This window comes from Lygodium microphyllum, chromosome 4 (assembly GCF_053477565.2).
Source record: "Lygodium microphyllum isolate KBCC chromosome 4, Lygodium_microphyllum_v1.1.10, whole genome shotgun sequence".
NCBI lineage: Eukaryota > Viridiplantae > Streptophyta > Polypodiopsida > Schizaeales > Lygodiaceae > Lygodium > Lygodium microphyllum.
In genome coordinates, this window is record NC_141138.1 from 167,676,662 (window position 1) to 167,703,081 (window position 26,420).

The 26,420-nt window shown below is 39.7% G+C and overlaps 1 protein-coding gene across 1 annotated transcript; it reads right to left on the reverse strand.

Annotated features, from left to right (window-relative positions):
• Window positions 1-10,092: 10,092 nt before the first annotated feature.
• LOC148037873 (carboxylesterase 20-like) lies at window positions 10,093-11,708 on the reverse strand. Its single transcript, XM_087677369.1, has one exon. It carries the CDS (start codon window positions 11,475-11,477, stop codon window positions 10,464-10,466), a length of 1,014 nt encoding a protein of 337 aa, XP_087533495.1. The 5' UTR covers window positions 11,478-11,708; the 3' UTR covers window positions 10,093-10,463.
• Between the last annotated feature and the right edge of the window lie 14,712 nt (window positions 11,709-26,420).

A 26,420-nucleotide genomic window follows, 5' to 3' on the forward strand; every position in this document is an offset into this window, starting at 1 on the left:
TACAAAAGAAAGGATCCTTAGAAATAGGACTATTTGAGAGTATCTCATGGAATGAAAAAACTTCCTTAAGAGGATGCTACTTGGTTAATTGAAGCCACTCTCTACAAGGATCACCCATAGTTTCTCTTGAGTTGAGGACATCTCAATTCCTCTTATAGGGGGGAGGATGTAATGCACCCCAATTTATTGCAATACAATAGTGTAATTCTTGCCCTCAACCTCTATCATCAACACTTGAAGCAACAAGCTATTTGGTTTCGAGAAGATATTGGCCAATACAATAGCTTAGCATTTGTTACAATGTTAGTAACTATGTTAATAAATATTGCCACCGAAGGTACAATGAAGACAATTACACTCACCAATTAGGTCAATGTTTATGATAGTTGATTGATAATTATGCCTATCATAAATAGTAGTATATTGACCAAAATAATGAGGATAAAGGAACTATTAATGAGAAATCGTATGCTAATTTATAGGTTGGAGGTGCATAAAAACACTCTTTTATCTTTTAAAATAAGTCTTTAAAACGTTTTTTTGGTATAGAACAATAACAAGGCTTAACTTGATGAATAGCTACCTTGCAATTAAGCACACCTGGGTGATTATGATATTGAGATGGGTGACCTCCTAGGAAGTTTTTCCTTCAAGAAATTAGTTGGATCTTGCATGCATCCAACAATGTCTTTATAGCCTCATTGTCAAGTATGCCGAGGTCTATGGAGGGTCTATGCCTTGGTCATTTCCTTGGTCACCACCCATTGTTGTCGCTTGTTGTGCATGGCAATATGATCAACATGACGGCCTAACTACCATTTAAAAATGAATTAATAATACATAAAATTTAAATCATTTTTTAATCCATAAAAGCTATTTGGAAAAAAATATGGCCACCATGCTAGTCACTTATCTCCATCATCATTAATAATGGAAGCTACAAGCACTAAGAAAGCATTCCCCCCTAAACAAACAACAAAACTCACCCCACCCCATCCGTCAAAAACTATATAAGTACCCCCTCTCTTAACCCCTCGATACACACATACATGGCAAGCATTGAGACAAGACCTTGCCACATCAAGAGAGGAGAGAGGAGCTAAGACCTTTCCCAATGTTGAATAGAGCACCCCTACCTTAGATGTAGCTCTCTCACATATCAATCATAACTTGTTCAATGACCTCAAATGGAGATACCTAATCCTTCAATGTAGCTCTTTGATAATCTCTTCTATGATGATACTCTCGCACCTAGCCCACATCTTGCTCTTTTTTCTCATCATCAACCTAATACCCTTGTACCAAGAATGCTACTTCTAACCATTACTAACATTTGTCCCCGTCACTTTCTTCCAACCAAGCTCACTATCATCTACTATACTTCAAGAGCCAATCAAGATCGTGACTTATAATGTCCCTAAAAAGAAGAAAAGCAACCATAGTAGGACAAGTTCCAACAATGATGAAAGTAGAATAAGTGGTTGCAATGATGAGCACAATCCCTCTTCCACATCTACCCCTAGTTTACTACATGACTCTACTCATGTTGTTTCACCATAACTCAAGGGTAAACTCAAAAGAAGGCCCCCTTTTTGAAACTTTTAGACCTTAAGACACACAAATCAAAACACTTGGTAATTGTATAGTCATGGAAATGTAGCATAGTGTTGTAGTTATGGGAATTACTATTTGCTTTGTTAGATGCAACTAGGCGAAGCACTATTTGGAAAGAATTGTTGCAAATATTGTTTTGAAGTGGATACTAGTTGCCTTGCTTATGTTTTCCAAAGAAAGATACTAATAGATTGAGTTTGTATAGAGTATACTTCTGAGTTCCACCACCAAGAATTGGATCCATCACAAGTGCTTAGATATTAGGCTCATAGATGAGAGATCTCTATCTGCAAGGTGTAGTTGATTGCTTGAGAATAGGATAACTAGCAAGATTCTAAGTGAACTTTCATGAGATCTATAATTGGATCAATGACTTGCAAGCCGAAATGCATTTCGAAACATCCCTATACTAGTTAGGGATGATTTGGTGAAGGCTTGGTAAATCTTGGCAAGCTATTGATCTCAAAAATAATTTTTGGATAATTAAAGTAATGGTCTGGTGAAGGCTTGGTAGATCTTGGAAAGATATTGATCTCAAAAATGATTTTTGGATAATTAAAGTGATATCTAATATCCTAATATAAAATGTCAATATGAAAGCTATCCCCACATCCTAGTCATTCTAGTGACCTCAATTTGCCCCTCAAAACATTTTCTACTCAAAGCATTGGCTCTACAACTGTTTAATATAAAATGAGTTTGAATTTTGGGGTGTACCTCTGAAGAGGTAAACATTCAAGTTCAATAGGTGGGGTATGATTAAATCTAAGTATATTTACAATATTACACTTACAAAAGGGGGGTTTTGGAAAATTATCTAATAGTGAAACTACTCATTATAATATCCACTTCCACTTTTATGAATTGGGGCTACCCATTTTCAATTTAGGAGTACATCAAGCCAAGTTTTAGGCACATTCATGTTCATTCTCTATAAATCTAGTCATGTGATAATTTCCATTCAAGACTAATTGACTCACCTTTGGTGCCCTTCCATTGGATTTAGTCCTCCCTGGGTATGTGTATCTAATATAGAAATTCTCAAAATGATGAGCTATGCTTATAAGCTCATTTCATTTGAAAAACACAATAACTAGTACTAGATGTGGAAGGTAAATTTCACAATATGTTTTATGAGTACTAGTGCAGTGCTCAAGGTTAAACCATTACAAGGTTTAATTACTTAGTATCTTGTGTTTAGAACATGTATTTGAATTTTTGGCACTCAATCCCTTTAGCAAGTTTTCTTCTTTTGCAAGTGAACCTTTGTAACAATCTTGTTTCTACTAGATAGTTATACAATCTCGACCGTTGTTAGGTAATCTCTTCATTAAATATATGCTTCTATGAACCCTAGGTAATTTGCTATATGTATACCCTCTATATCATGTGCATTCAACTTCTATTTATAATTATCCTTATTTGTGAATTTTTTTCTAATAAATCATAACCCTTTTGCATTCAATATGTAAGTAATCCCTTTATATAAGACCCTTCTGTATGTAAAAAATATGTAAAATTTGTATTTTAAAAATCCCTTAAGTTGAACCCACATGATATATACATATATTTGTGACTAACTTCCCTAGGCTACCAACCTATCTATGTTGAGTGTTCATGTAACCAACATGTTGTCGCAAGCCTTCATGTAACCTACTTTGTACAAGGCCAATACCTCCCTCTCATGGAAGCAAGACTATTGTGAAAAAATCAATGCAATGGAGACACATCAACAATATTATAAAAAGTATCATTAGTTGACAAATGTAGTGTATGTTCATTTAATTTTAAAACATTTCCTAAACAAGCATAGCTCAATTTAAACATGAACTAATGCTTTTGAAAAATGTAGAAATTTTTGAAAGTTTGCATTTTGCTTATTGCAAAAAAAACTCCAAATAGATACTATAAATAATGACTCTTACTATGCAAAACATTTCGAGGAAACTAAGAAGCAATACAAGAAGATACATACAACAAAAAAGAAACACAATGACTGTTAGCAACAAGAATCATACTTTTATAATGTATGCACAACAAAACATATACAACTTACACAAAAGAAAACTTTGCTTGCACTAGCAATAAAATAAGACACTTTGCTAGATGTGAAAGGCGCATCCCAACCACAAACACAAGTTACAACACTAAAAATTGTTAATTTCGATTTGCAGATACTAGATATAAAATGCAATACACACACAATATGAAATAAGTGAATCTTTTATATGTAGGGAAACATCTTTATTTGATTTCATAATCCACAAACTCCAAAATAAAACATAATGCACATACCTTTTCATAACACAAGTTGTTAGCAACATGCAATGCAACTTTATTAGAAGTGCTTGTTGAATTATTTACAAGAAATATTTATTGTCAACTTACTTCCTCAAAAGTCTTACACTTCCTCACTTATTCTCTAGAGAAAAGATGGAACAACATCACACTACATAGTTCTTTGAAACCATAAAGGCCAAACTATCCACATTTAAAGCACTATATGTGCATGCATGTCCTACAAACATCTCACATGGTGTAAGGTGATAACCCCATACACACTACAAATATAGAATGCATAGATCCTAAGAATTAACAATGCATATTGCCTTCTTTTTCCAAGTTATTTGTCCTGTCTTCCATTCATGGTATTGCTTATGAAGTATGCAGCATTTTCCACCCAAGTTATAAAATACAAATATAATCTGAGTATTCTGCACTATACACAAGTGCAAGTTAAATTAATAGTTGAAATAAATAAACAGTAATGCAATTGTTTTGGTTTTTAAACAGACCACAAGTGTGACTGTGATATTAAACAAATACACAGAGCCAGATGGGTTAAGGATCATGACAAAGACTAAAACATTTTTACTTGAACTAATACCTCTGACCTCATGTATAACTAATATAATACAATTCAAATAGGATAACACTAACCCAGTGTTGAACTTTGAAATACTCCAAACTAGGCTGAAATGCGTTTGCTCTTCTTTGGCGCATGATAACAAACTAGTACTTTAACATAACTAGTCCCAAATTGAGTCATCATGTACGAGTAAGAAAACATAATAATAATAATAGCTATTTGTTGGAAAATCCTATACACAAAATACTAATCTTACACAACTTCTATGCAATGATTTAAAAAATACAAACAAAACCAACCCTATGTTTGTAATGGGACACTTCAAAATAACCATGATTAAAAACAAACAAAGAAACACAAAACTTAAAAGAACAAACAATACACAACATGCAATGAGGCAAACCTACAAAACTGACAAAGAAATAGTTAATACAAATATATTAATACAAGCACCACATGCTAACAGTAATATAAGACAAAACAAGGCTAGAAAAATACAACAAACCAAGAAACTACAAGGACATTGAAACAATCAACACAAAAGGACTAAACAATAGTATGCATCTAACCAATACCAACTATATCAACTTCAAGAACTATTTAAAACAATACAAGAAACAATTTTTCAAGAAACGAGGGAAAACTCGAACAAACATTGCAAAATCAAACACCAAAAATGATCAAGCTCAAGTAGTGGTAATCAAACAAGCGCTCCAAAGAAACAACCAACCACCCCCTCCCACCCATAGAGCAATGCTCACACACTTTTGTTCAATGCTATCACATTTAGATTATGTACAAATTACTCACATATGACAAGTCCTTTTCTTGTGCCACATAAAAAGTGCATGTGTTCAAGCAAAAAAAATCAATCTTATATTGTTCGATTTTACATCCAATCACATGCTCCAATGTCACTAGAAAATGTTGTGTTGCATAGCTTCTCAACCCTTATTTTTCTCACAATCTATTAACCAAAAGGGCACGTGGCAGCAACAAATGCATCACCTTTTTTGCCATTGAAAACTTTCACCTTATCAAATGGCACACACAATACCAAAATTAGAACAAGTGTCCACCCTTAAATGAAATAGTCATTTGCAACAATACACTATATTATAGCTTCATTCTCATTTAAGGGCCTCAATTCAACACCAATAATTAAATTGTATAGTTGTAGGATATTGAATCACCCAATCTCCTTGATAGCTTAGAGGCTTTACATGATCATGCCATCATAGGACCCAATTATTCTAAGAGAAAACTAGATAGAAATCATGGAAGAGCCTACCACCACATTAGACAAGTTAAGCCTTATTTCATCATTGCTTTTGATGAGCATTACTCTATTGCATACATGGATGTGGAAAGCACATACAGATAAGGATTGGTTAGTTGCAAATCACATGATTTTAATTGTGGTACTTTGTGCAATCATATGGATGTGGAAAACACACAAAGATAATGATTGGTGAGTTGCAACCACATGACTTCGATCAGTGGTACTTGATGTAAATGCAATTCAATTTTGACGAACAATCAAGGTTCTTGGAAATCCTGCATGGATATAATGGTATGCCATTACATTTATCTCTTAGGCATATCAACTACATTTATTAGCTAAAAATCCATCTTTAGGTATAATTTCCATGCAACCATAGCTAGCATCAGAAAGTGAAATATACATTACCAAAACCCCAATATCAGTAATTAAGGCTTCTAGGTGGGATATCCATAGCGCTATGTAGTATATGTAGATCAACGTTATTTTGGAGAATTAAGGAATTGATTGTTGGCAAGCTTGCTGGTAGCTACCAAAGTATATCATTCAACAAGAACTCCCCATGATATTTCTAGAGCTTTATCTAATCAATATAGTCACAATACTAAAATTTACAAGGTGCACTTAGCTTATCAATGAAGGAATGAATTCATCTAGCTACTAGTAGCAACTAGAATCCCCATGAAATTTAGATTACAACTTGAGATCAATGTATTCAAATGGTGTAGAAACTTCACAACTTTTAGTAACATGGTCTAGTTGTGGCCTTAGTAAACATTACCTTACTGCCATCCTTGTCCACATCCATGTTCTATTTCATGAATGTTATTGTGGAGGTGATTTCCTCATTGGCATTCCTTTGTATTACATCATCCTTGGAGAGTTGTTTCTATAGCACAAAACAATTTCTCTTTTAAGATAACAATTAAAAGAGCCTACAAGTAGAAAAATCTCACATGAATTCAAATACTCGGGTATGGGAAGGCACATTCTGCAACATACACTATGATGTTTATATTGTGAGGCTTAGTAATCGTGTTGCTTTGAGCACAAGTTTACGTATACATATGCATAGATTTGAAAACTATCAATTGAGCATTGTAAACCAACTCTTAGTTATAATGAATCAACGAATTATGCTATGATCTTGACTTGTGTGCAATATTGGACTATCCTCTTGACATTGTGAGGGTTGATATGAATGTTGTTATCATAATATTAGATGTGCATTGGGTTGTAAACATGTTCTTAGCTATGTACTCTAGAAAAAATAAATTACTTGGGTTGAGCTTTGAGAGCTCCATCACATTAAAATGACTCTATTTTTTAGCCCTCTAAGAAGTGCTAGATAGGTATTAAAAGGTCCCAAAAATGACCCAAATTTGCATATCCATCTATTGTTCCATGAAGTAGAGAACTATTGAAAATGTTCCTCATGCATCTATCACCCTCCATTTCAATGTTTTATCTTTTAGGTGACACATGTAAGCATTTCTCAATGCCAAATTAATATATACTAAATTCAACATAGCTAAGTTTGTATGGTTCGATTGTGGGTTTAAGAGCTACAAAATCGGTGACATCACAAGATGATTCTTTCTTTCTAAGGAACCAAGTTTTCCTTGTGCTAGTTAGCCTTTCAAATTTCTAATACTTTAAATGCTTTTGCAAAATGGAACTAGAGATTCCAAAATTTTTTGACAAAGAATGTTGCACCGGGTCTAGTAGATGCTAATGTGAATCTCGCATCAACACTCATAGATAGTCACATTGTATCTAGGAATAGATTACTATCTTCATTGGTACATTTAGTTTAATTATTAATCACTTATTAAATGGAGCAATTTGTCTCATCTCTACCATGAAGAGAAAGAACACATGTGAAAAGCCTAAGAGGAATCCAAAGCACCATTTAGACTTGTGGATAGATGGGTCATTAAGAATCTACTTACAAAACTAGATTCATTGTATTTTAAAGCTAGCAACATAGGTCAAGTTTGTTGGGTTACATTTAACACTTGAAGGAAAAACCACTAGTTATAGGACTCCATGAATTTGTTACACCAACAAAACTTATGAGCCACAAAGGCGAAATGGGATTTGCATACAAAAGGTTATGGTGAGAGCAAAGATATCATTGAATAGTTGAAGAGGGATGACTGAATCTTAGCAGACCAAGGACATGACAATGGGGCTATGCAAAAGGAGCAAGTGATTTGGCAATACACAGAGAAATTACATTTAGAAATGGAGGGATGAAGAAGTGACTTTAGGTCATGGGGTATTAGTCTAATGATATGAACATCCAAATTTGGAAACATATGGTAGCAATTCTTCTTAATCATAGCCATGTACTAGTAAGTGAATTTGAATGTTGGCCCTTTTGTAGAGCATTACATCATCCATGATTTCACACAAGCTAGAACTCATAGTAGTCATTTAGTACCAAGGAAAATAGTTCGAGAGATGCTAAATATACAAGAAGTCTAAAATATCCATAAGAAGAAGACCTCATCCTTCATGAATGAATACCAACTTGACATTCATCACTACAAGTATTGGACAAGAATAACATCTCTCATTAATGATATAACAAACGTTACAAAGCAACAAGTAAGTATTGTCAAAGTAAAACGTAGAGGGGGGTCATTATTACAAAAGCATTCAATAATTTGCATGGAAATATGTGAACTCAAAGCCATTCGAGAAGCTAGGCTCAAACATATAGATATGCAGATCTTGCTTGACAAACTATTTGCATTCATGGAGAGAAAGTCTTAGACCAAAGTTGATCTATAAGTATATTATAGCACGTTAGAGGCTTGGAAGTTTTTTTTTTTGGAATCTATGGATATTTACATGTGACTTGTTATATGATATTTAAAGACATTATCTTAATCATATGTGTTGTTCATAGAAAAAAGATGCTATGATGTAGCAAGCTCTTAATTCACATTATTCTACACTAAAATGTGTTCACCTTAGTCAATATTAGTCTAAAAATTATATTATTTGAAATCAATGATTGGTTGAAGACATTCCGTATGCTCCATGTTGAGCTCTTGATGTGTTTTTGGTTTAGATTAGTTATCTACCAAGATGTCTACTCAACATTACTAGCATGGTTAGATAGTGGGCCGCATGTTGCCACATCCACCTAGCAGTGATTTTAGAGGCTAGAGCCAACCCCCTATGTAGAAAGCATGCATCTTCGCACATGCTCTACTGACCTCCACAATCTATTGAAAAATCTCAAGTCAGAATCCAAGTCCATGGTGAATGTATACAAGACCCATTTAAAAAATGAAACATGATTAAGAGTTGCTAAAGAGACTACTCATAGTAGGTAAAACAAGAACTACTCATTAAAAATTTTTCTACAACATCTACATAAAGAATGCAAGTGCTCTTTCATCCTCAATACGATGATATATCTTCCTAAATCATGGCAGTTGAGGGTGTTCGTCTCCTCCAAATGCACATGTAGTTGCTACCCTTGAAGTTCTTGATAAGGCTTCATCCTTTGGATAGCTCGATTATTTTCAAAGATATTTGGACAGCTAGATTGATATTAAGCACCTCCACACTTGAAGCATCTCAACATGGAGTGATTTGCCAATCTCAGCCATAATGTTAACGATCCTATTGTCCTACGAGATCCTCAATATCCATGCATTGATATTAGAGGCCACATGTATCCTCTTCCTTGGCTTCCTTGTGCCAATGTTCTTCCTTCCAAGTATAATAGTCTTTTGAATATCCTAATTATCGCTTTTAGCCAAGTTTTCAAGCAAGACTATCTCTTCCTTCTTGCTTATGGCACCTTTGAGGATCTCAAATACTTGTCTATTTTTGCTATCCACTTATTTGACTTGAATCCATCCCTTCTTTTCTCTCTTGTATTTGGTGGGCTATAGTATCTTGTAATTGCCCATAATAATCCTTTGAAGAGGGAGTATTTTTCATCTTTATCCTGTGTTGGTTTCTTTTGTTGCTTCTACTCTTTCTCCAGAGCTTTCTTCTCTACTTCTTCCTTTTCCTTCTTCTCCTTGGTGTCTTCTTCCTCGTCTTTCTTCGTGTTAGCCAGGCTCTCCTCTATTTTGAGTGGTAGGTGGTAAGATACTCACCTTTGCTTTAAGTGGATAGGTGATAAGGCATCCTCTCTTTTGCAAAATATGGCATCTTCTCTCTTGTTCCTTTGAGCATGTCCTCAAGCATACATTGGCTTCAAGCAAGAGATGCTTTAGCATGCACTCACACTTAAGTCAACAACATAGAAAGGAAACAAAACATAAATTTACAAATAAGGTGAATGTGCACATATTCTTTGAACAAAAGGAGAGATTTGCGCATGTGAGGATCTGCCCCACAAGGTATGGAGATGCATAAACACATCTCTAAATTACACTTCCATGACATTGTAGATGAGAGGATTCACGATGAGGTTTGGAGATCATTTGTAGATACTCACTTGTCGACACATCTCTAAATTACACTTCCATGACATTACACATTTGAGGGTTCACCAAAGGCTTTGGTGGAGATCACTTGGAGTGCTGCCTCCATACAAATTTCACCACAAGATTGGAGATCGCTCAAAACCAATTTTTAAAATTTGAGTGTGTAATATGGCTATTAAAAAACGATGTGTTAACTCACGTATTCTAAGAAAGATCCAATGGGTGACCGCTGCAAATGTTACTCTTTACCCTGTTGCCCGGAAATTGCAGGAACTGCAGTGCCATCATCCGGCACATCGGCGTCTGCCGTGTTGCCTCGTGGTGACATGAAGTCCACCAGCTGTGCGAGCAGTTCGGCAGACTCCTTGCAAGTGGGCTCGAATACATGGAACGCGTGCCCTTTGCCAGAGGTGACTATCAATCTGACCTCTCGACAAAGCCCCTTGACAATGTCGTAGACGGCCATGGTCATGTCGTACCTGAAATCCAGCTCTGCCACGGCTATCAGAATCCGGGGATATGCCGAAAGCGGCACGAGGCTGGGCCCCTTAGGGTTGAGGGGATTGACGGGAGGGTAGTCCAGATTTTCCCCTTCTGGCAGGGCGAGGTCGTAGAAGCGGTTCACCTGTAGGTTGTCGAGGGACGCATCGACCATGGAGTGGCGCTTGGCCTCGGCGTGGAAGGCTGGATGGACTAGCAGGAGGCCATGGATGCACAGGGGGGAGGAGATCGGCTGCCAGTCTTTCATGGCGACGTTGAAGCAGATGGAGGCCCCCGCACTCTCGCCGGCAAGGAAGCAGGTGGAGAAGTCGGCCATGTCCTGGGAGAACCAGGGTTCGAGCTCCAGTTCAGAAGAAGAAGGAGAAGGAGAAGAAGAAGAAGAAGAAGATAAAGAAGCCTGTAAGGACGCCTGTTGCTGCAGCCATCGCAGGGCCGCGAGACCGTCGTCGTAGGCCGCAGGGAGGCGGTGCTGCGGTGCGAGGCGGTAGGAGACGGAAATCCAGATAGAGCCTGTCGACGCTGCGGCCATGGAGTTGCAGAAGGCGTGAAAGGGGAGCCAGTCGGGGTCCCCCAAGCTGTAAGCGCCGCCATGGAAGTAGAGAACGACAGGCAGAGGCCCATGGTGGAGGGCTTGTTTCGGCAGGAAGATGCGAACCCAGAGAGGCGGGTGCGCTGCCAAGGGCACGTCCTTCGACGCGACGCCATCGACGTAGTCCGGAAAGGACGGGGGCACACGTTGCACCCGGAACATCCTCGCCGTCGTCTCCTCTCGTTCTTCTGCTGCTTCTTTTTGCTCTCCCTCCCTCCCCGCGGTCTCCAGCACAGAGCTACAAGCTCGTCTTGCCTGACTGGTTGCCTTTTCTCGCCGTTTACAGCAGGTAATAGTTATAATATTAGCCTTGTTGTCTAGCAGCGGCCATGGTGTTCACGGATTGTGGTAGTGGACAGCGTCGTAGCTCGTGCGTTGAAAGTTTTGACTCCAGACTCCAGACTTGTCGTAACTCATCAGGATGATAACTTCTTCATCGTGTTAGTAAGTCTATCACAGATTTCGTAAATAAAGGTTATGTTATGCTATGTTCGCAATCATCCCGACTCAGAACGGTTTCTCAACCTAGAGTGCAGCCACACGTGTAATGTCTGCTTGCATTCCAAAAAGTAAGAGAGACAAAAGGCATGCCACACCGAACAAACTTTCCTTATTTGCCACCTAAAAGGTCTGGCAGGCCTGCGCGGGACCCCACTCTTAGTCTCTAAGACAAGACCAAGTTTCAATATGAGAAGGCTGCAGACCCTTGCTTTTTATTCATGTTCCCATGGAGCATTTTCACGAATTTTCAAAAACCCATGCTTTTGACAAAGTTTTACTAAAACAAAAAAATTTCTTAAGTTTCCCACTCAATTTATGCTGTTTAATTGCTTGTAATAAATTGATTAACTTTTTATGGACCAAATTTACCAATCATTGCTCTTAATATGGACTAGCGTTCCTTGCATACTCCAAAGCAAAGTTCATATGGCAACTTCACACTCCGCCCCTCTCTCTCTCTCTCTCTCCTCTCTAAATTTTCTTTTTGCTCTCCATCTCTCTCTATTTAAGTTTTTTAATTCTCTTTTTCTCTATAAATTTTCTTCATTTCTCTTGTTCTATCTTCTTTTTCTTATTGATTGATTGATTATTCTCCCCCTTCCTCCTCTCTTAATTTTTTTCCTCTTTGAATTTGTTTCTTCTCTCATTGAATCTCCCCCCCCCCCTCTCCGTCTCTCTTCTTTTCTCTCCCCCTCCCTCTCAACTGGTTTCCTCTTTAAAAAAATTTCTTATCTTGCTAAAATGGAGATGATGACACAAATAAAGAAAAAAGACAAGGTTTGATTTGTCCCTCATTCCCCAATGTGCATACAATATTACAAAATATGCTTCGACAAATAACACTATATCACAAATTTAAAGTTCTTGGTATCAAAGTATGGCTATCCAAATCTCTTTGTTTCATGGAATACTTCTACATTGGGACATACATGTGAACCAATGGTATTCTTCTTTGTGGAATGCCCATGGTTAGCTTTGTTAAGTTACAAAAGGTTAATTAACTACAATCCCCCTTTTCCATTAAAACATCCCAAAACAAAAAACTTAAATGATCCAAATCCGCACGTGTACCTTTAATGCACCCAAAGTGCCTAGGTGCCACTTGAGAGTGCTTGGCCACCATCCTAAATAGCTGGTTAGCTGATGCATATGTAAAATAGCGAACTCTCTAACAACTTTGCACATCCCACATCCATCACTCTAGGGTTGTTGCTCTCTCACCCTTGTTGTCCACATAATGTCGATTGTTCCACTTGCTAGCAAGCTAGCCATCACCATGTAGACAACTACGACAGTGTTGCCATGACCTATCTTGATTGTCAATGGACGACATGTTTCTACTTGATTGTCTAGAAATTCCATTAATATTTGCATTTTGATATTGTATTGATCGGCCTAGTTGACATCACCATCTGGACAGTTTGGTACCTATCTTTTCACATGTTGGTGTTGCTATCTACTTTTTGGATCATCTAGGGATTTGTGTTTCTCCTCTTGAGGCTACATTTTCTCCTATCCATTTCTCTAGGGTTGCTACATCTACATTTTCTTTTTCTCTAGCTACTAGTCGCATCCTTCAATACCGAAGTTTTCATGGTGTCCTACTTCGAGATCATTTGGAAGCTATCTCCATATCGACTCCCTCTGCTCAACTCACTCTTAAAGAGACAGTGATTTAGGCTTTTCTTCGTTCATTGGATATATATTATTGTATTCAATCCATTGAGTTACTTCTTGACTTGGCACTTTTGTATTTTGAGTTTCTCCCTTATTTTAGCTATTTTAGTTGAAATCCTACACACTTTGTGCTTTATTTGCAAATCCTAAGGTATTCTCCTCACATGGTGTCAATGCTATTGTACGATAGAGGGGCCTTACAAAGTGCATGGACTTCTGTATTGAACAATAGTCTGTTAACACGTGTCAAAGAATAATGAGGTGAGAAAGAGGCACAAAATGTCATTTTGTGTCTGATCACACTCCCCACCTATCAGAAAGTTACTATGCCCTTTCACTAAGTTGACACTGGAACCAACAATCTAATTATCAAAAGCATATGGCTTTACTAACCACACTAACTTAATTGGATGGCACGAGAGGGCATGATAATATCTAGGATGACACAATTATGTGTGTGTAAGTGGCTCCTTAATAGAACCCTATTTTTCAAGAAGCCTGCATGCAAGCCTATAAGGGGCCTAAGGGTTGTACAAGCAAACTTCACTAACTTCTTATACCTCAATATGATATTCTAAAACTCTCCTAAGAGCCCTCTCTTCTAAGTTGATTAGTTCATGCTCTAAGGAAGTTCTATTCATCTTTAGCCATGGACTCATGGTCATTGAGTTTTGACTTTAGCGAGCGATCTAGAAGTAGCACATTGTTGGACAATGTGATTAAGGAAATTTTGGCACGAGAGAATAGACCATCATGGACCAAGAGGGACATCCTATGGCGACTCCAATCTAGTCACATTTGCATGTTTGTTTTATTGAGCATCTCAATTCTATGAGAGTTCACAATGGAAAGAAAAGTGAACATAGAGAAAAGGAGATTGAATCAGGAAAGAAAAGTGAACATAGAGAAAAGGAGATTGAATCAATGTAGGAGAGAAGGAATAAAGCAATTGGATGGTTGAAAGATACAAGGCTACAATGATTAGCCCCAATGCACAACACTAAGCATTAGTGTGGATGCTAGATACCAAGAGGGGGATGAGAGAGAATGAGGAGGCTTAGCAGAATGATCATAATAATGAATGTATGTAATGATGGATGAATGAGTGAGAGGGGTAGACTTCCTATAAATAGAAAAATTGGGGCCACAATTGGTATACAAGTAGCTGGGCCCAAAATGTGAATCAAAATAGTCTACAGTGCCCAAAAAGAAATGAAATAATGTAGCCCTCTATAGAAAGTGGCTAAACCACATAAGATGATAGACAATGACAATGTCAAACCTCCTCATCTAACTCAAATTGAAGCAAGCCTCTCACCCAACTGTGAGAGGTAGTGAGAGCTATTGAAGGCACCATAATCTACAAAGAAACAATAAGAAAGATGCTACATTGGATGCTCTGCCTATTTGGGGTTTGTAAATGTGCTGGTGAAATGAAATTATCTTCTAATTGAAAATAAGCCATGTCTTGTAACTAAAATAACACGAAACCATAGACATAGCCATATCATATATTGAAATGGAGCTTACAATACATGGAATTCATGGTTGAGAACAAAGGTAGCATGAAATGGTCAAGCCACTTGAAGGCACCCAAGCTCTTACATGAAAACTCACCCTCGTGCTAGGTGGACATGAGAACTCATGGAGCCCCAAGAGAGACACCAAGGAAATAGGGTTTCTACTGCAAGAAAATCTATCTTGTCATCATCAACAAGCTTTTTTATTAGGTTTTGTATGATCATAATGAAGGAAAGAACACCAGGCACAACAAATCTTCATGCAGCATCATGTAGATCTCCCACGGATATGATAGAATCAACCATAATCTTCAACATCTTCATAATCTCCATCAATATAACAAAGAACACAAAGGAATACACCATCTTTTAAATGGGAATCAATCACATATTATTCATCTTCAATGTCTTCATAGTTCTCTCTCTCAATCTCTCATATACAATTACATTGTTTTAATAGAATTGACTATCTCTGACTCTCTCTCTCTCTCTCTCTCTCTCTCTCTCTCCATCAATAGTACATCATATCCTCACTACAATAATCAATAATCACACATAATACTCCTCTCTTGGTCATGGATACACCTTCCAAAAGGTATGTGTGGTATGAAGGGGCACCAGAGACTTCATAGTGTCCTGTGAGATCTGTCTTCTATCACTGTCTTCTGTAACCTTCTGTAAATCTTCAGCAATTACTTCTTCACTTCAATTAGCTTGGATAGAGCTTCCATTCATCCTTTCCTAAGACAAAAACACTTCCCAAAATATCCACACATCCATCATAACACTCAACAGAAACAACAGAGCAGAACCACAAAGCAACAGAAGTACAGAACAACAGAACTACAGAAGCTTATAGAACTTTACAAAAGATCAACAGAACCCATAAAAATCATAAAAACCAAAACAAAACCAATTCAATCTTTCATAAACCTCTTCACACAACTTCAATCATCTCTCAAAACATTCATTCAACCATCTCTACTACCAAAACAGAAACAAAACAGAAGAAAACGTAAGAAAATCAGACCTTATAGAACCAAACATCCTCATCAAAAACCATCAAAAATCCTTCAAACTTATCCAAACCTTTCCAAACACTTCAAAATAAACAACCATTTATCATCAAAAACAACAAAAAATCAGCCCAAAAACCAACATATTTCACACTCAACATATCCCCACACTTAGACAAGGAAGCATCCTCGCGACCTCAGGAAAAAATGAATAAAAGCTTAATCTCTTTGCTAAAAAAATCTTCAATCAGCACAATGTACCAGCTACGATCACGACCCCAACATCAGCTTCATAAAACCTATATAATATGTTTCAGCTTCCAAATCTTCAACTACAACTTCATCCAGCTAATAAGCAACATCATCAATCTTCACATCTCCATCTTCATCAGCTCCTCATCCACAAAGAAAAACAACAATACCTAATACAAAAAATACCCATACACAAATATGATCTGAATGGCACAACTCCTCAAAAATGTTGAAGAGAAAGAAGAAATTTCCATTAAAAAGAAGAGACTGGATACAATCAAGAAAACCCTCCTACTAAGTAGGATGAAGGTATTTCTTCTTAAACTACAAACTAATTTTAAGATGGTCCAAGGCTTTGTTTTCATCCACAAAGTACTGAGGTATATTTTTGAGGAGTTGTATGCAACACATCCTTTCCAATAAAATGATGAATCTGGTAGGGAAGGCCTATGCAAAATAATATAAGAGATTCATTTGAGCAACTGTTACATCCTCATTTGGATTAATCAGCATTTGGGGGATACCCTTGCGAGTATTCAAGTGTGACTGATGATGCATGAACTCAAGATACCAACAAAAGTGAGCAGCAAGACAAACTGTGGTATCTCCAGAAGTACCATGTACCCTAGCAAAGTGGAGGTAATAATTGGAACACGCTACAGAAGTATCCTAGGACCCTAGAATGAGAGGCCAATTAAACACTGGACCTGTCACACTGAATCATGTAATGTCCACTGTCTTCTACGAAGGATGTCACCATCATACCTTGGGGTATCCAGCACTATTTGGGGAGGAAGGTTAATGTAATCTGTCGGAGAGGGTAATGGAATGAAAGGAGAGCATTGTAATGGAGGATATGACAGATCATAAAAAGAGGGTAATTGAAGGGATAAAGAAGGTGGAAAAGATGGAGAATACATCAAAAATGTATGAAGGGATTCTGTTGGAAAAACTAAAGGAACAGGAGGAACAGTAGGTGGAATGTCAGAAGGAGTAGGAGATAATGTAGGATCAGCAATGAAAGGACATGTAGTGAATACTGGAATGTGAGGAAATCCTGAAGGGGTAAATGATAAGGGAGGAATATTATAAGGACTAGATGAAAGAAGAGAAACATATAATGGGAAACGATAAGACATTAGGGAATATAATAAAAGATCAACATGATCTAAAGGATAAATAGAACATCGAAAATTTAAATCCTAAAAGAAAGACTCAATAAATAATGGGTTATCAGCAATGAAGCTCAACAACTGAGATTGAAGAGGCTAGATATCTGATTTATGAAAGACACTTCTGAGGCGGCGAGGTTCCAAAGCAACATCCTCCAAAGGTGGATGCCAAGCATATCCCTTGCACCAAGACGTCTGCTCATGATAAGTTCGTAAACTCTCTGCTAACAGAAGCTCAACTGAATGTACATACATCACTGCCTGTAAGATGACATCTCCCACATAAATGTTTAAATCTTTCTCATCAGGGATCTATAGATAGCCTATAAGATACATGAAAGAGAGTAACTGGACCTCATGAGAAATCAAGTCATCCACAAATCTGTCAAAAACAGCTCGTAAGAGCTCCGCAGGCCAAAGATTGGACCATCCATCCTTTGGAGGCTCTAAATCTACATTGCTCAAAGAGATATATAAGGCAAACCTCTGTTGATGATATTTCACCCAAAAGGATGGAGGAGGTGACACCAATTTAGTATAACATACAAAATCATTCTGTACACAATCCATCCGCTGCTAAAGGTGATCAACCTTAGTTGAGAACCCATCACAGAGCTTAGCCTTATGTTGTAACTGATTAAGCTCCTCTTGGGATGACACAACAAAAGATACAGTAGCAGGAGGGGAAACAGAAAGAACATCCACCTTCTGATTAAGTTCTTCAATGAGTTTTTGTTGGGACTCTATAGTGTCCTGAGATTGCTGGAACTGACCCTCACTGGTAGCAAGCTTACTAGCCAAAGTGACCATCTCTACAAGGGCAGAATTCTTCTCAAGCATCAAAGATGCATTCTCCTCCTCTAGTTTAACAACCTTAGCTTCCAGCTCCTGAATAGTGACATTTTGTGAATCCATTAAGGCTGTGGCAGTAGTCATCTGATTGTGGATATCACTGAGGGTAGCCCTTTCTGAAGACAGATCCTCCAGTGCCTTACTCAATTGACTAGTGAGGGAATCCACCTTGTCTTGCATGGAAGTGTAAACAATGGTGTATAGTGTTTGAAGACAGGAAGTAAGGGAAGTTTCCAGAGTGGACTGGACATTGGAAACCATCTGTGGAAGCATGGTCCAACTAAAATGGTGTGTAATGATGAAGGGATATGTGAATCTAATTTTCCTTCCTTGTGAGCGACATAGATTGGTACAGGAAAGGAATGAAGGAAGGGCACTGCCAGACACAGCAGGAGTGGATGTTTGCACCAGTGGATCTTGGACAGAAGGATTGGAAGGTCCCTTTGTGCGAAGGCATTTCTTTCTAGAAAAAATAACAGGCGACTTCTCATCTTCTGAATTAAGCTGCATGGGCCTAGGAGAAGAAATTGATACTATAGGCTGCACTGGTAAAGGAGCTGGATCTGGCACTGGAACACCACCAGGAGGAGGTGCAAAAGTAAGGATCCTCTGTAGGAAGGCACCATAAGAAACAATACTATTTTGACCCTTCCTAACACGCTGGAAATGCTGATCCATCTTAGATAACAGGAAACTTGCCCAATTGAATTTAGCTCCCTCTAGAATCTTCACAGAAGCTGTGAATAATTCTTTTGACAGGTATTTGGATGCATCCTTTCCTGACATGAACCCGTCTTGTAGGAACTGGCATAACTGCTTCCAGAGTGGAGAAGAAATGTGGGCAACAGACACCCCTGAGCTTTTAATGAGCTGGTTAAGGAGCAAGGGGGTGAAAGTTTCCTTCTTCATCAGTGTGACTATCTCCTCAGTCATCGGTAGCTGGTTACCACTAGGCACAAAGGAAGCAGATAAGGGCAAACATAATGCTTCACTGATATTGGCTACTGATAAACAGAATGTCCGGTTGTAAGCCAGGCCAGACTGGTTTTTGTAAGAAGCGAGGAAAGAATAACACAACTTCTCATCCACAGGTGGTAAAGTGAGAGCCACAAATGGGCGAAGGCCAGCTCGTCAAATACAATCTGCCTCTAACAGAAGAGAATAGTCATGGACCGCAAGAGGAACATGCTGGACCACAATTGGAGGCGTAGAAAGAGGTGCCATTCAGACTATGGGAAAAAAAACCCACACACACAACCAGGAAAACAAAAAGAAAACCTGCAAAACCCAAAAATAAAACCAAGACTGAGACCATCGACAGGAAACCGACTAATTAACACGACTGATTGGACCATAACAACCCCCAGGCAAACCACATCCTAGAAAAAAAAATCGACATGACTGCTACACACGTGCGACCGAAAGCTTCATGCTATGCACGCATACATGCACCTTGTAACCCCGTATCAGACAGAAAATAAAATAAAACTACATTCCATAGCCCAGACAGAGACTCAAAAAAAATCATGATGCAACCAAATATTCTGACTAAAAATAAGAATAAATACCATGTTGACCAATATCAGATTACTACTCCCACTCCCACGTAGCGTTCACGTCCTACAGTGCGGCGGAGTTTGTGAGTGAAACTAACGACTCATTTTTTAATTATATAAACAATTAAGCATCGTTCATTATTAAATTAACCCGTTAATGCATGGTGAGTCGACATTGTAACCCAGCCCCACTCAGATTTTAACACGACTGACTGACTGATTGGGTCTCTACTAATGCAGTTCCTTGTTATAATTAGATGATGTATGGCACTTGCATGCATGCATGCGTGACTTCGGGGGTTGATTTTAATTACAAGTTAATGTGTCTGAAATGCGCGTGCATGTGCATCTGTGAATTGATTTTAATTTACAACTTATGTGGGTTAGGGTGCAAAGGTGCATGTGCAACAGCGGGGGTTCTTTTTACAATTAACGTCTGGTTCATTTTATTTACAAATTATGAGGTGCAATCTATTAATTATGTGTGTGCAACGTTCGGTTGATTTTATTTACAATTAATGTGTATTATTGTGCAAGTGAGAGGGGGAAAAAGGAAGGAACCTGGTAATGTGTGGGTCTGTCTGCGAAGTCTAAAATCACAACCTCCAAAAGTGGAATGCCCAGTCCACAAAAATCCACAAAACGGTCAAACAGTCGACTGCCAAGAGTCGTCCTGTTGGATAGAAAAACAAAAACGAGCTAACACCGTGACCACGACAAAGAACAATGAAACGGATAACCAAAAGAAAAGAAGAAAAAAAATGTATGTCTTGGATTTATTTGGATGTGTTGATTTATAGGGTTTTTATGTTTTTAGTTTATGGTGTTTGGTTAAGTTGAAGTGTGTGTTTTGTTTTTTTTGTTTATTTGTTTCTCGGTTTATGGTGTTGGTTGTTTGTGTATTGTTTTAATCAATTTTTAAAAAAAGAAAAGAAGGGTTTGTTGTGTTTTGTTTGGGTAATTTGTTATTTGTTTTTATTGTGTATGGTTTTATATTTGTTTTTGTTTTTGTTTGGAGTTTGTGGTGTTTTTTGTTTGTTTGGATTTATTTTAAAAAAAACCAAGAACCCAAATTTTCCCACTACGAGGACAGAAACCCATATTGTTTCAATGTAATGGAAATGTTCATGTGATATTAGGGAGTTTCAAAAAAATTTGTTTATAATAAATACATTGTCATGAGATGGTTCCAAAAAGAAATAAGTTCCCAACATTATGTGAATATTTCTTTATTCCAAGAAAATGTCCAAATAAGGAAAGAGGATAAATGTGAGTTTCTAAAAAAAAAAATTGAATTATTTTTTGATTTTTATGTATTTTTTGGATTTTTTATCAATTTCCATCAGTTTAGAAAGAATTTCAGCCAATTTGGAATTTTCAGTAAATTTTTAATAGGGATTTTCAGGAAGAAAAATTATTAAATTGTGGAAAAAGTTTCAGTAATTTTCGGTAATTTTTCAAAATTTGTTTTGAATTTTGTATGATTTTTTTCAAATTTTAAATGTGTTTAATGGATTTTGTGATTAAAAAATGATTTTCGGGATTTCAAAAATGAATACTCGGACACGCGTGAACAGCTGCGTGTGAACGAACGAGCACATACCACCGTACGGACAAGTCCAAACGTGCGTCTCGCGCGTGAACAGTCGCAAAGAGACGTGCTCACGTGTACACGCACGCGAACATCAGACGGTCTCCCGCATGAACAACACACATGAGAAGACACAGAGACACGAACATGCGACGAGGGAGGGTGGGGTGAAGCCAACTGGGGGGGTTGGGTCTGGTTAAGGGGGGGAGGTGGGTGTTAAGGGGAGAATGGGGGGTTAAGGGAGGGGTGGGGGTTTAAGGGGGGAATGGGGGGTTAAGGAGTAAGGGTGGTGGGTTAAGGGGGGAATGGGGGGTTAAGGGAGGGGTGGGTGGCCGATGGTGGGAGGGAGGGGAAGGAGGTGGGGGAGGAAGTAGGGGAGGAGGATGAAGGAGGAGGAGGGAGGGAGTAGGGGAGGAGGCCGCTGGCGGACGGCGGACGGCCGAATCTGGCGGCGAGCGGCAGAATCGGGGCAGGGGGCGGCAGGCGGGTGGTAGGCAAAAGGCGCCTAACGGGCGGCGCTGTGGAACCAGGCGGGCAGAGGAAGGCGCCTCGGGGCGGGCGGCGAATTTGGCAGGCGGTCGGTGCACGGCGCCAGGCAGGCGGGCAGCACCAGGCGCCTGGGGGGGAGAAGGGAGAGGGAGGGATAGAGGTGGAAGAAGGAAGAGGCGGAGGAGTAAGGAAGGAGAAGGAAGGTAAAGGGAGGAGGGGATGGAAAAGAGAGAAGGAAGCAGGGAGGGGGTTACGGGGAGAGAGAGGGAGGGGGAGGAGAGGGAAAGAAAGAACAAGAAGAAGAGAGAGAGATAGAGAGAAGAAGAGAGAGGAGGGAAGGGGGGAGGGGTGGTAACGGACGCGAGAGGGGGGGGTATAATTTTTTAAGTAATAAATTAATTAATTAAAAGAAAGGCGTGCCCCTGTCCCGTGAGCGTGCGCGGGGCGGGGTAAAAAAATTTGCAGTGGCGGGATCAGAATGGCATCCGGACGTCAGCACGGGGTGTGCGTACGTGACCGGGCGTGGTAAGACGTGTAAAATCGAAAATGCGTGCGTTCTCGTGAGAGACGAGTCGCGCGAGACACGTCAAAATGAAGAAAAATTAATATCTCACAATCCGATTGTCGAAACGAAATGGTGTAAAAATGAAAAATGTACAAGACGACAGGGGGAAGATAGGGGAAAAGGTCAACGGGGGTTTTGGGGGGAATAAAGGGCGTGCACATGCAAAAAAACATGAAAAACGGCCTTGAAAACACATACGGGGATTAATTTCGGGAAATCCGTGCATCCGAATAAAGTGCGGGAAGAAGGAAAAATGTGCAAAAGAACGCGCCCGACAACCCTATCATGTCAAAACACCGTTTCGACTGAGATAAGACACGTTCACATGGGAAAAACATAAAAATGACACATGCAAATACGGTCAAAAATTAATAACAGAAGATCGGTTCACCGAAACAGAGGGCAGCAAAAATGACAAATGTGCGGGGGAAGGGGTTGCACAGGGCTGTCACGTTAAAACGCAGTTCCGATAGGGTCAGGAGGCATTCACATGCAAAAAAAACACAAAAAAGACACTAAAAAACACTTTTAAAAATTAATAATTAAAAATCTGGAAGTCAGAATAGGGGGGAGAAAAAAGAAAACATGTAGGGAAAGATGTGATGGACACGACTGTCAAATCGAACTAGAATTCCGATGCAAACAAGGCAGGTTCACATGGAAAAATGTCTAAAAGACGCACGAAAAAGGTCCTGAAAAACTGCAAAAATTAATATTGGACAAACCGTGCATCGAAATGACATGGAGTAAAAATAAAAAATGTCAGGGGGAAAGAGGAGGACAGGGCTATCACGTCAGATCACTGTTCCGAAGCAAGCAAGACAGGTTCACATGGAAAACGGTCCAATTTACGCAAAATACTTCAAAAATTAATAACTCAAAAACCGTGCATCGAAATAGGGGGGTAAAAAGGAAAATTGGATAGTTCGAAGGGACGAAAAGGGTTGTAAGGGTAGATGGGGATTCCGCCGTGAACGTAGGATACGTTCACATGGAAACACATCAAAATAAGGGAGAAATAGAAATGGAGGAGGAACAACCCCAAGGGAGTGGTGACAGTGGACGGGTGGGTGGGGAAGGGACCCCAGGAGGGTAAAAGAAAGTCATGACGTACATGCATGATCAAAGTGAGGCATATGTAGGGCGGTATGCCACATAGACGTGCAAGGACGCGTCCCCACACTTAAAACATTAACGTCAAGGAAAATGCATCACGACAATCTACGATTCGACAACCGACTGGACGCTGACATCCCCACACTTAACACCTTAATATACATGTGTAATCAAGAGATAGGGTTAGGAAAACTTGGCCCGTGTGGCAGATAGTGGAAATCGAGTGTCGATGTCGCGCGCTGTGTCTCAGGCGGCGGCAGGAGCTACCAGAGCTCGCTCTGCAACAGACGCATCCAGCATGGCAGGGACCATGTAACAGCACCCAGGGAGGTAGCTAATGGATGAATCTCGTTGGGTCGGTGTCGCTGACGAAGGATAGTCACTCAGCTTATAACACTCAGATGGGATGAGAGAACAGTCACTCGCCCCATTATGGACATCACTCGATGAATAATGATTGAAACCCATATCTCACACCCGATTTAGGAATTGACAAGGGAGATGGTGCAGAGGGAGTATGCCAGGGTGCACAGTTGATGGTGCATTAGTGCGTCCAACCCGGCTGGCATAGGTACAGGCAAGAAGGAAGGCTAGGGAGCCTTACAGTGCAGTGTACAGAACAGGGTGACGTGTCATGTATTGATGGCAGCAACCTAGCCTGTGGGTGCATAGGGAAAAGAGAACATACCTTACTCCAAAGATTGTAACGTCCCTCAATCCTCACCTCTTGGTAATTGATTGAAGAAACACCAGTCACACTCAGCCCACCCTCTGTCTCGCGCTCTGTTGAAAGATACAGAGGGCAGCCATGTCCTGAAACCCGTTGATGTAATCCTCACGGTCACTTGTGCAGAGGTTGTATGCCTTGTGCGCATTTGATGGTGCAACAGTGCATCCCGCCCTGTGCCGGCATACAGTGCAAGAAGGAAGGCCAGAGAGCCTTATAGTGCAGTGCACAAGAATAGATCATACTTTGTGCATTGAGAGGGCCATCCCGTGCATGCAACACTCCATTCGCACATCATACCTCTCATTTGATTTGAAGGGAAAAGATTGGTCACTCGCCCCACCCTTTGTCTCACACTCATTTGATAGTTACAGAGGGCAACCCATACTCACTTCCCCATCTGGTTAGGATGAAAGCTTGGATCACTCGATTGTTTATCGATGAAGATCGCGTCGTCAGTTGTTGAAGAGGCGTACCCAGGGAGGTAGCAATCAGATCGAACGTTGTGTTAGATAGGAACATGGCATCTGCTAGAGGACTGTCAAATGCTCTACAGAAAGACACAGGACACAGCGTACCAAGGAAGGCAACTTCGGAACTGGATCCTAGGGATGTCAACTGATGAATCCACTTTCTGGACTGCTGGTTGTTGCCACCTTTTCCACAGCCAGCTTCCCGTCCAAGGGTGTTTACCACCTTTTCTTGGAACGAGGCCTGCTATGACATGGAATTTCTTCCTTTTCTCCCATAACAGTTTTTTTCTTTTCTTGTTTTTTTTTTCTCTTATTTTTTTCCTCCTATTCCCGAGGGTGGCTCCACCTTTTCTCGAAGAATAGGTCGGCACGACAGGGACTGAAGTCCTTTTCTCCCATGACCGATATGTATATTTTTTTCTTTTTCGAATTAGGCAAGGGAATGGTAGAAATACCATTTGTCAGAACCATCCTCGCCACTGCCGTTGGTGGAAAATAGAGGATAAGAGATCATGGGCGGGAGGTGGGGCTGAGGGGACAAAGGGTTGCGTCCATCTCATCAGGAGTGGCTGAAGAACGGCTATCAGAAGTAGCATCATAAGAGTTACAGTGGCACGCCAACGGGGGAAAGGATTAGGTGACTATGATTGTCAAGATCCCCAAGGAGGGAAGTATTTCTTTAGGCGATAGCCATTAATCAAGAAGGAATCATTAGAGGCATCAACGGTCTACACCCGAACAGAGCCGTTAGGGTTGACAGCAAGTACCTTATATGGGCCCATCCACCATTGTTGGAGCTTGCCAGGAAACTTGCCAAATCGTGAATCATAGGCTAGAATCAAATCACCTTCTTTGAACTCCTTGTGCTTGATGAAACTGTCATGGTAGGCCTTATGTCGAGCTTGCGTGGCTTCCATGCACTATAGAGCCATCCTGCGAGTTTCGTCCAAACATTCCAAGTGCAGGAGACGACGTTGCAGTGAATCATCGTTCCCCAAACGCTCTTTGATAGCCACTCGCAAAGAGGGAAATTCCAGTTCAATAGGAAAAACAGCTTCTGTACCATACACCAGCTGGAAGGGTGTTTGTCTTGTTGCTGCTTTATGGGAGGTTGTGTACGCCCAGAGGGCCTCTGTAAGTCAATCATCCCAATCACGACGATGTGCGGCAATCTTCATTGTCAGGATCGAGCAGAGGATGCGATTGGTGACTTCGACTTGGCCATTGGCTCTGGGGTAGTAAGGAGTGGACTTGTGATGGCGGATCTTATACAGCTTTGTCAACTCTTCCATGACTTTATTAATGAAATGAGTGCCTTTATCACTTACCAGCTCTAGGGGATTGCCAAAACGGGTGATGATATTCTCATACAGGAATAGGGCCACGTTGTTGCCATCATCCCGCTTCAGAGCTTTTGTGCATATCCCTTGACTACTAATATTGCCTTGTATCTGTTCACAGAACCATATGCATTGTGCTTCACCTTATAAACCCACTTACAACCAATTGCATTCTTACCTTTAGGCAAAGGTACCAATTCCCATGTAGCATTTGCTTCCAAGGAATCCATTTCTTCATCCATGGGTTTCTCCCGTTTT